At 39.0% G+C, this 12,075-nt stretch overlaps 1 protein-coding gene across 1 annotated transcript in view; it reads right to left on the bottom strand.

Annotated features, from left to right (window-relative positions):
* Positions 1 to 12,075, bottom strand: part of RANGRF (RAN guanine nucleotide release factor) — a 35,686-nt gene that overhangs the window by 22,758 nt on the left and 853 nt on the right. Inside the window, exons 2-3 of the mRNA XM_053718317.1 lie at positions 8,498 to 8,614; positions 7,873 to 8,029 (exon numbers count right to left, since the gene is read on the bottom strand). Of these exons, the coding sequence (XP_053574292.1) occupies positions 7,873 to 8,029; positions 8,498 to 8,614 (274 nt within the window). The remainder of the gene's footprint in view (positions 1 to 7,872; positions 8,030 to 8,497; positions 8,615 to 12,075) is intronic.

Genomic DNA, 12,075 nt, shown 5'->3' with positions numbered 1-12,075 from the left:
TACCGAAGATGGATTCACTACAGGCTGGCGTAGACACTCTGACAAGCGAGGTAAGAGCATTCTCCACACGTCTCACGTCTGCAGAGCATAGAATCTCAGAAGTTGAAGATCGCCAACAAGAATCGGCAGGATCAATAAAGAACCTCTTAAAACAGAATCAATACTTATTAGACAAATTAGAGGATTTGGAGAACCGCAGCCGCAGAAATAATCTGCGTGTAGTGGGTGTACCAGAAACTGTTAGAGATAAGGACTTACTGGACTTTGCTGCAACTACTCTCCCCAGATTGCTGGGAATGTCATCTGACTATTTGCCAATAGACATTGAGCGGTCACACCGTATAGGCCCAGACAGGCATCTGGGTAACTCTAAAGATAAACCTCGCCAAATCATCTTCAAATGCCTGAATTATCAGGATAAGCTAGCCATGTTGAGAGCCTACAGAACCACTAAAGAGCTTAAATATGAAGACCGCCGTCTCTTGCTGTTTCAGGACTTTTCAGTTGAAGTAACTAGACGGCGAAAAGACTTTGCTCCACTTTGCTCACAGCTACATGAACAGGGCCGCCAGGTTAGCCTCCTATACCTGGCCAAGCTGAAACTCCAAACGAATTCAGGACCCAAGATTTTTCACTCCCCGGCCGCAGCACAGGCCTACCTGGCCTCAGAGAGAAGACAAGATGCGGGTTGATGCTGTCTCACCAAAGATTTGTATTGTTTCTATTATGCACTTTTTATCTCTTTTCTTCTTCTCTCTTATCTTTAGTTTCTATAGCAATATAACATAAAACAAATGTATGCAAATTTAAATACTTTGATGCCAACGCAGGCCCCTTGGACATTATTCCCTATATTGAGTATGGGAAATCTGTTGTATATTCTGTTGTGTTTTTTGTTGTGTCATGCATTTATGTTTTTTTTAAGTGTCAGTTTTACACCAGACGTGAACAGGCCAGCCCCACCTCATGGCCCACATAGACCGCACACACTGTATTGTCAAGGTTTCTATTGTTGCTGCTGCTATCGTTATGTCAGATTTGCTTACTATTGCTTAGCCCTCACCACCGCCCCGAAAGTGTCTTGCCCCGGCGGGGGTGCCCCTAAGGTTTCCGAACTCTCCTACATACCTTGCTCCTTCTCAGTGAGACTACGTGAGCCTTTACTCCCTGTGGAGGTGCTCCTTCCTTGTACACAAATAGCCTCCATGTTACCTAGCCATGCTCAGACTCCTACAAGGTCTTTCCACCCAAGAAAAGTTAGCATACTGTATATAGTTTATTTACCGTACAATCATACTGACAAAACAGTAATGGTCCATTGTAGCAGAAGTACGGATGAGGTGCACCCCCTGAAACATGAGACACTTAGCATAATACAAGTCCATATCTCCTTGCTCAGGGATGGGGAACGATGGGATATCTGTATCATTATGTCTAAAGATGTGCTGTTTTTTTCTCTTATTAGCCTTTCCGCTTTCTGAAGCTGCTGGCCAGAATGTAACCTGGGTGTCGATCCTCTCGCCCCCAACGGGCTGCATACATCGGGTGCCCTCTCAACGATACCGCCCAACTGTGAGTTTTTCTACAACTCTGACTTTTCTTTCCAGGATGTGTTGTTGTGTGGTGCCTGTTCTCTCCTTTCCCACTCAGGGGAATTACATGTTTACCCTCCTACTTGTCAGACCTCGTATACTTTTCACACTTAGAGCTACATGACTACACAACTTAAGGTGATCTCATGGAATGTGGGGGGTATTACTTCACCCGCAAAAAGAAGCATGATTATTCAACACCTACAAACACTACATGCAGATATAGCTTTACTGCAGGAGACTAAACTATCCACAGAGGAACATGAAAAACTAAAAATACGCTGGGTGGGGCAGATTCTCTTCTCTTTTTTCTGTGATATTGCTACATTGATTGCTGGTGCATCTGCACCTTTCTGACATTTCTATCACCATCCCTCAGAGAATCGAAATTACTGGAATATATTCCCTACATTCCATAGGACTAGAGACTCTTTTTGTACACTTCGTTATTTTTTTGCACATTTGACATTTTTTTGCACATTTGACATTTTTTTGGATTCCATATCGATTGGCATTGCAAGCTTTATTGTTTATCTCTGATTCTTTCACATCTATTTTTTACACCACTTCACCGTGAATTTTTTACCCTGCTTCAACCTGGATGTTTTAATAAGATTGTCTATTATTGTTTTTTAAAATTGGAAATTGTTTTTGTGAAACACCTTGCTGACTAAATCGCTTATATTCAAATTTGACCTGTTTTTATCTGTTTTTTAACCCAAGTTTTTTATATGATATATGTAATGTACCATGGATCCATGATAGTTTTGTATTGAACTTGTTTTTACCATGTATTTACCTTTATTTATGTATTAAAAACACATTTTAGACCAATTTGGCTCTCCATCCAATTATACTCTAACCTAGCCTCCTTAGGGTAGGCGCCTGGGATTTTTCTTTTCTTTATCTGCTTTAACCATTGGGCACCTGCTAGGAGTCCCCCTCCCTAGGCTTAGAGGTTACCATTAGGCGCTGAGGTTTTCTCTATTTTAATTTTAGCAGATTCTCTTCTCCCCTACAGAGGGCAGGAAAAGAGGAGTGGCCATTCTGGTCAGGAAAGGCCTTCCAGTTTCATTCTCAAAGATAGAGATAGATCAGAAGGGCAGGTTTATAATAGCTTTACTACAAATTAACTCGACCAACTACACCATCTGTAATGTTTATGGTCCCAACGAGCATAGTCCTGTTTTCTGGACGACACTATCAGCTAAAATAATTGCTAATAATGCTCCCATAATTCTGGGGGGGGATTTTAGCTTGGTGCAGGCGTTGCCCCTGGACAGGTTCAAAGATCCCGCCACAGCACCCACTTCCAAAATGGGGACGTCCAGATATAAAAGAGAAGTGAAACTGATTAAATCCTTTAAAGACACACTAGATCTGGTGGACATATGGAGGATGCAAAACCCAATTAGCAGAGATTACACTTGTTTATCTAGAACACATAACACTCTCTCACGAATTGATTATTTCTTAACTTCATCCACCCTATCACCTCAAATCCACCATGCTAATATAGGTCCAATTACAATCTCGGATCATGCCCCGATTAGTCTAATATTTCAAACATTGCCTACTAAACCCCCCAAGAAGACATGGAGATTCCCAACTTATTTGTATAACAATATTGACTTCCGCCAGCACCTTAAATCATCCTGGATCCATTAAGCTTCAGACAATGCCCAGCATAGTGCCGATCCAAACTTATTCTGGCATGCCTCAAAGGCGGTGATACGAGGACACATCACCTCCTTCACAGCCCATCACAACAAAACTCTTAAAAGGATAGATAATGAATTCCTCTCCAAACTAACCGAGGCATATAATACATACTTGAATAACCCCACACCAATATCTCAGCAAAATTATTATGATCTTAAGCAATCACGAGATACCTTCTTGGCCCAACAGAACAACACCTTCCACATACATAGACAGGGCAGGTACTTCAGACATGGCAATAGATCAGGTAAACTTCTAGCAGACTTGGTCAGGCTATATAGACCGAAATCCTACATCACAGCTATTAAATCTCACTCTCGCATAACTTCGACACCCACGGACATTATGACAGAATTTGTAAACTATTACACTAATCTGTATGCTAGTCAACCGGTTAATTTGGAGGCAAAAGGGCATTTCTGGGGTTCCGTAAAAATCCCCAAGATAACGACTGAGCAAAAATCCCTACTTAATGCCAAAATACAAACACGCGAGGTGATTAAAGCCATACGTAATGCCAAACTTGGGAAGGCAGCTGGCCCTGATGGGCTACCATCAGAGTTTTACAAAATCCTAAGCGAAGAAATAGCGCCTACTTTATCATCCCTATACTCGGCATACCTAGAGGGTACCACAGGCATAGATAGTAGATTCACTGATGCAAATATTTGCCTCCTACTCAAACCAGATAGAGAGCCTACCCTTACATCATCATACCGACCAATCTCACTTCTGAATGGGGATTATAAAATATTAACAAAAATTCTAGCAGATAGGCTAACGATGGCTTTACCCTCAATTGTCCACCCAGATCAGACTGGATTTGTTAAGGGCCGCTCCTCAGTAACAAATATAAGGAAAACATTAGCGATCATATCCCATTACTGGTACAACACTCATTCTCCTAAACCTCCTACACTGCCGGATGCATGCCTCTTAGCGCTAGACGCTGAGAAGGCATTTGATAGGGTTGAATGGGACCATCTACACACTTCTTTAACACAATTTGACATTACTGGTAACTTCCCGGGCCTCCTTCATAAAATATACAATGCTCCTAGGGCCTCCCTGATCATTAATGGTGAGCTTTCCCCCTCATTTGAACTACAAAGAGGCACGAGACAGGGGTGCCCCCTCTCCCCCTTATTATTCGACCTGGCCATAGAGCCCTTAGCATGTTACATCAGGCAAAACTGTGAGGGATTAAAGTTACTGGACCATACACAACATTTGTCACTATATGCGGATGACCTACTACTATTTATAGGAAATCCCAATGCCAACCTACAATCAGTTCTACACGTAATCGAGAAATTCGGCACATTCACCGGATACAAAATTAACATCGACAAATCGGAGGTTGTATGGCTACAAAACAAACAGAATCTCCCACTACAGCACACAGGACTCAAAATTACGGAGGGCTCACTTAAATACTTAGGCATACAGCTACATGTTAATCCTAATAAATTATATCACCTCAACCTCAAAGAAACGATTCAAAACATCAAAATCTTACTTTTGGGTTGGGCAAGGCTACCAATATCCCTCTCAGGCAGGATACACCTCTTTAAGATGGTTGCATTGCCCAAACTTTTATATCCCCTACAGATGTTGCCACTGCTTCTCACAAGACAGGATGCCAACACACTACAAACTGCTCTGGGACAGTTTATCTGGAGAGGGAAAAAACACAGGATAGGGAAGAATTACCTAATGATGCCAACGAATAGGGGTGGTCTTCGTCTCCCTAACATTGTATGGTACAATTGGGCTACCTTGGCAAAACTAATCCTCGACTGGCTAATTGGTGATAATCATTTCACTGTCCCTGTCCTGGAGCAACGTCTTACTGCCCCGATACATCTTGCATTTCTCCCCCATGCGGACATGTCCTCACTGCCACCACACATACAAAACCATATTCTTTACAGGGACCCTTTGAGAGCCTGGGCCAAAATTTGTAGATTCTGGGGGGTGGACAAGTCGGTGAGTAAATATTTGCCAATCCAGGGGAATCTACGGTTCCTTCCTGGTTATACTACAGAAGCCTTTCGGTTGTGGCAGGAAAAACGCCTCACTACACTTAGGCAGTTGTATAACCCTGTCACCTTAGAATTCCTATCCTTTCAGGAATTACAAAACACATACGCCCTCCCCGGTACTCACAAATTTGCATATTTTCAGTGTAGACACTATGTAAATAAATTGAAGTCAGACGGCTTACTTACCAGGGATTCATCCAATATAGATAAGCTTTGCATATTGGCAAGACAAGGGTCCTATAAACTCACGCATATATATAACCTCTTGCTCCTCCATCTAGAAGACACTGCTATGCAAAAGATATTATCTAAATGGTCAGGATATGATCTCCTAACGGTAGACAAGCCTCTGATCGAAGATAGTCTAGATAAAATACAGGCCATAACTATTTCCTCCACCCTAAGAGAATCTCATTTAAAAATATTACAGCAGGCTTACATAACACCCGGTCTTCGTTCTAAATGGGTACCAGGGGCGAGAAATATGTGCACCAAGTGCAGCTTTGGGGCACCAGATTGGATACATCTACTGTGGAACTGCCCTAAATTGAAAAGTTACTGGCAGAAAATATCTTACTGGTTGGCCAAGGTTACCAAAATGAGGGTCGAACTTTCTGCACAACATATAATATTCTTAGTATCCACTAATGAGAGACTTAATTCAAACACCTTTATCTCCACAGTTATCACACTGGCAAAGCAGCACATCTTGGCAGGTTGGGCCAGCAATAAGTCCCCTCCATTCCAAAAACTAATCAGGAACATACATACTCAGATGTTAGTTGAGCAAGCAGATACAAAGGGAGACCCTGAGAAAAGAATTAAACGTTTTCTCCATAAATGGGAAACATATCTACGGTATTTGCCAGATGCAGTTACAGAAAGGGTTATCTTCCCATTTCGGAATAGTTTATATATCCTAAATGAAAATCTGAAGCGTAATTGGTGCTTCCAAAACAGAGAACCCTAGACTAGCAATACCTGTGTGTGAATGCTCTGCTGACTGAACTTCTATCTATCCTAAGATGTTTCTGATGCTGGCCTGTGGGGGGCGATCTGGACGCACTCTGGGTAAGTTAAGTTAAATTGAATAGTTTTACTGGTTTCTTTTGTTGTCCTTTTTCTCTGTGTTCTTTCCTGTCCATCCTTTTTTTTTCTCTCCTTTCTTCTATAAATGTTGTAAAAAAAGAGATCCAGGCCACTTCATAAAGAACATTTCAACTAAAAGCTGACAGAACTCAGGGTCATGGTATCTTATTATAATACAGCTTGGGAAGTATTACTGCTGATAAATTTGCATTCTGTGTTTAAATACTGTGAGCTACTGTATTCCCGGATATCTATTGCCACCCTTATTGCTGCTGTAACTCATCACTAAGTAACTGCGTTACTTGAGATAACTGTATTGTAAGTGAAATGGATCTCTATATTATAAATAAAGTTATTAAAAAAAAAAAATATATATATATATATATATATACATGTCAAGGGATATTCAGGGATTCCTGAAAGATATTAGTGTTCTAATGTAACTAGCGCTAATTTTGGAAAAAAAAGGTTTGGAAATAGCAAAGTGCTACTTGTATTTATGGCCCTATAACTTGCAAAAAAAGCAAAGAACATGTAAACATTGGGTATTTCTAAACTCAGGACAAAATTTAGAAACTATTAAGCATGGGTGTTTTTTGGTGGTTTTAGATGTGTAACAGATTTTGGGGGTCAAAGTTAGAAAAAGTGTGTTTTTTTCCATTTTTCCTCATATTTTATCATTTTTTTATAGTAAATTATAAGATATGATGAAAATAATGGTATCTTTAGAAAGTCCATTTAATGGCGAGAAAAACGGTATATAATATGTGTGGGTACAGTAAATGAGTAAGAAGAAAATTACAGCTAAACACAAACACCGCAAAAATGTAAAAATAGCCTTGGTCCCAAACGTACAGAAAATGGAAAAGTGCTGTGGTCATTAAGGGGTTAATCTGAATTTCATATGATCAGTTTTGTTTTCTTAAAATGTCAAAAGATTGCTTAACTTCCCTGACCTCTGTATCACATGACAGCCATCAGTCAATTACAGACACATACATGTATACACTGAACTCTTCTACATGCTAAGTAGGAGCTAGTGCCTCAGAAAGTGTGCACATAAAAAGACTGAGAACAAATCGATAATGGAAGTAAATTGGAAAGTTGTTTAAAATTGCATGCGCTAACTGAATCATGCAAGTTTAATTTTGACTTTAGTGTCCCTTTAAGGCTTTTTGCTAATTAGTATGGTTTGTGCTATAGTCACCCCTTCTGCTCTTTATAATAGTCTTTCTCTACAAAAATAAAATGTACCATTCTGATCTCTGTGAAGGACAATAGCTATGTAAATTCAATAACATGGCACAATAAAAAGTGTTTGAAAGTGATATATATGGTAGGATGACTAACTACTACTGTCTCCTTGTTTAAAGATATGTGTAGAAGCATAGAAAGTAGCAATACCATCTTCTTCATGCAAGTACCTGCTCGTTGAATTTAGCAACCAGTTGTCGACCGGTCAGGGCCCAAGCATTGGTGCAGCTGGTAAGAGATAACTGAGCCAAAGGCAGAGGCTGAACACTTAGAACCTCTGATTTCCCATCTGCATCATTACTGGAAGCCACATCTTCAAAATGGTATCTGTTATAGGAAGGTATCAGAAATAATATTATAGACAGGCTATGATAATTCATTATACCACTAACTCACACTACATTCTTGGGTAACCATCCATATAAATAATACTCAATTCTCTTCTCTTTCTAACACGTGTTTAATACAATTCTGCAATTATTCTCTTAAAGGGAAATAAAAAAAAAAATATCATCCATATATAACAGCAATTATATATAAGTCACAATTGTTTTATATTGAAAGTGCTAAGCAAAAGCTGTATAAATTTACATCCAAAAATTAGCAGGAAATACATGTTTCTGCACACTGATACTACAGTATACATATTCATTGATTGATATAGACAACTTTCACAGCTGTATTGTCAGACAAGGAAAAATCTCCATACTAACATATAGGTTTGTTTAGGACAGGCAAAAAAAATTATATATATCATGTCTTCCATGTCAATATGTTTTATTTTCCCTTTCTCACCTGGCAGCTTCTGTATCAGATACCCCTTCCTGATATTCAAGAAGTTCCACAATGATGCTCTGATCTGTGCACGAGTGAGCAAAAACCTCCTGATTATCCGGGATTTCACGCAGGTCACTAAGCAAAGAGAAAAAAGGGGAGAAACTGGCATTAATGTAGAGACAGAAAAAGTGGTAGAAATAAGAGGGAACACTGACACAAACAAGGTAAGGATAAAGGGTTACAGAAAGCAAATTAACCCTTTTAGATAACCAGTAACACTTTTCAAGAAAATCTCTCTGCCCCATTCAACAATGGCCATGTCCCAGTCCTTTTCTCCAGAAGACTGCAGTATATCCAAGTATGGAAAGAGTCCCGGAATGTGTCTGTTTTACAGAATCTATCTGAAAACATGAACCAAGAAGCCTTTTCACTTTTCTACAGTATATAAATAAATGTTTACTCAGGCCAAGACTGTGTCTATCATACGTGAGTTCAAGAAACAAAATATCCGAGAGTTAAATAAAATTTAAAAAAAACAGTTGACGCATTTCGGCTACACACCATCTTAGCCTACGTAGGTGTACTGAGGTATCAGGAGTCCATATTGCACTATAAATGTAAATAGAGCGGACTGGAGTGTGCTTGTTCTGTAATTATTGTACTCACTTGATTCTTTATCATGTATGACGCATGGATACAGAGAAGCAATGAGTTCTCTTTATCTCATAATATGCATATGTATAGAAGACATGAAGCATATTGTGGCATTAAAGGGATAGAAAGGTCAAAATGGAAATCTGCATGGGCGCATTTTTATTTGAAATAGAAGCACTTTTGCAATATATTTCTATTAGTAAAAATGCTGCTACAGGGGTCTACAGAAATAGGTAATGTTTCAAGCTCTTAATTATGCCATAATTTACACATTTACAATCTCCAATAAATAGTTATACAATATTCCATAGAGTAGAAAAGTAGCAGCCCATATATCACCTTACAAAAAGTTAGCTGAAATTAAAAAGGTGCTACCTAGTAGTCACTTCCAGCAAATAGATGCAATATTATTTAAAGGATGTTATTTCTATACATAGTATATACACAGAGGTTGTAGCTATTTAATCACAAAAACACAGTCAAATCCTCTTTGTTCACACCTTTAAGATACATAGTTTCCAAATAGGAAATTCAGCAAGTCTCTCTTTGTTTTGAAAGTAGTTCCCTGTCTCTAATCTAACAGAAAGCGGTAAAAGGACAAACACAAAGCAAGAAAGTTGTTTCGCTTGAGACATCTAGACTAAACAAGTACAACTAATTATGATCATTGAGCTTGAGGGAACCCACTAGCATCATCTTCCACTCCTTACCTACTAGTGCCCCCTTCCATCTCTCATGCCTATTAGTGCCCCCCTCAGAAATCCCACTGCCCCCCAGGGGGCATTACCACCCACTTTGGGAACCATCTATCTTAATCGTGAATGTTTAATTTCCTCTTTAATGTCCCTTTATTAAAGGGACAGTAAAGTCATAATTAGACAGAGCATACAATTTTAAACAACTTTTGAATTTACTTCGCTTATTTAATTTGCTTCCTTCTCTTGTTATCCATTGCTGAAAGGTTTATCTGGGTAAGCTCAGCAGCAGCAAAGAATGTAGGTTCTAGCTGCTGATTGATGGCTGCCTATATATACTGATTGTCATTGGCTCCCCAATGTGATCAGTCAGCAACCATTAGTGCATTGTTGCTCATTTAACAAATGATAAAAAAAAAATAAAACAAATTAGAAAGTTGTTTAATATTGTATGTTCTACCTAAATCATTAAAGAAAAATGTTGCGTTTCATGTCCCTTTAACCCAGACTTCCCACTATAGGCCTGATGATTTAAAGCACTACGCTCTGGCAAGATTACCTAAGGAGTCTCGTCAGTATTCCGAGGTTCCTCAAATAATTTTAAAAAGGGAAATTTTAGCTTGAGAGCTGCTTATCTCACTATCATCAGGCCTCGTGACACTATGTGTATAGAAGAACTTCTGTTTACAATCTCTCTCTGTGTTCACAATATCCACAGATACTGTATTGCTCCATAACAAGCTATGTTTTGTATTAGAGGGATATACTGGCAAAAAAAAAATAAGTAGCCAATCTGGCACATTCCATGCCCTAAATTCTTTAATACTAATATTAATAGATACTTTACGAAAGTTAAATTTTACATTTGTTATTGAGCAATCCTGTCTGTCTGTCTATGGCCTTTGTGAATAGAGTGATATTGGAACTGGAACCAGAGGCCTATACATGTAGTGTTTGGTACAAGGGTAGACCAATAAGTCTTAAAATCACATCAATGAAAGAAAACAATTAAGACCCATGAAATATTTTCGTTTTTAACGTAATCCCCCTTCAGCGCAACACACGTCTACAAACAATATTTTTATATCTTCCAATAAAAAAAAGTTTGTTCTTGATTGTCCAGTCATCAACACTCAACTTTTTCCTCACAAGTGATCTTCAAATCAAGGTCTGATCCAACAATTTAAATCCAGCTTCAGTAATGGCAGCCATGGCAACAAAGACCTGTGCACTGAACAATTTTCTTGATGGAACAGCATTTTTGGTCTCAACTTTCCATGTCTCTTCTCTATAATTGCCTTGCACAATTCCCAGTTGGTACGGTTCCTCCATGCTACTTGAAATCACACATCAAATACCACTCTGCATCCCAAAAAATGGATGCCAAAATTTTACAAAGAATTCCTTGGAGGGAGAGGGGAGGAAAGACTTGGTGCTTCCACTGCTTTGACTGTACCTCAGGTTTGACAATGTATATCCATTAGAGACAAATTGCTTATAAAAATCATCTCATCAGAATTCCTTTGAATTATTGTCAAATGTCCCTCTGAACTCCCTATCATCTGTCACTTCTTGCCTGCATTAAACACAGGGGGTACCCATTTTTCTGACAATTTCCTCATGTGCAATTATCCACTAAAATTGACTGGACTGTACCAAATAAAACCCCTGTAGACTCAACTAATTTGTGTATTGTCAGTCTTCAACCCCTATTGCAATGTCAGGAATTTTCTCTGTGTTTCTTTAGTTTCTATTGTTGTGGTGAATGCTTAAGCCTTATAAACACTGGCCACTCTCACAGCCCAATACATTAATGGGACAGAGCTCCTGTATTAAACCCACATGTACCAGGCAATGCTGGTGACTGTGGCAGCAAAGGGGTTAATGTCACAATAGACAAAATATCTCAAGATTTCCCATGTCAACCACCAAAAGGGAGTGGGTCTTCTCCAACTATGGGACTTTTAAATCTAGCTGATAATAAAGTTTAGGGAGGAATAAGCTTAGCTTCTTCGCTGATAGTGAGTTCCAGTCAAGAGATAAAGAACATATCTGAATATGGTGCAATGCACTGTAAACCAATGGAATGCTGTCCTATTGGGCTTTTTATTTTTAAAAAATAATGATAAAATGTCTCAAGTTTTCATAGTGCTATGGAAAGTATTCATCAGGTCTCCCTTAAAGGGACATTAAACACTAAATACATGCTAGATATAATGATGCATTCAAATAAAAGATTAGTCCATG

This window comes from Bombina bombina, chromosome 6 (genome assembly GCF_027579735.1).
Source record: "Bombina bombina isolate aBomBom1 chromosome 6, aBomBom1.pri, whole genome shotgun sequence".
NCBI classification, from domain to species: Eukaryota; Metazoa; Chordata; class Amphibia; order Anura; family Bombinatoridae; genus Bombina; species Bombina bombina.
Note: the sequence above shows the minus strand (reverse complement) of the source record. Positions and strands in the feature narration are given on the sequence as shown.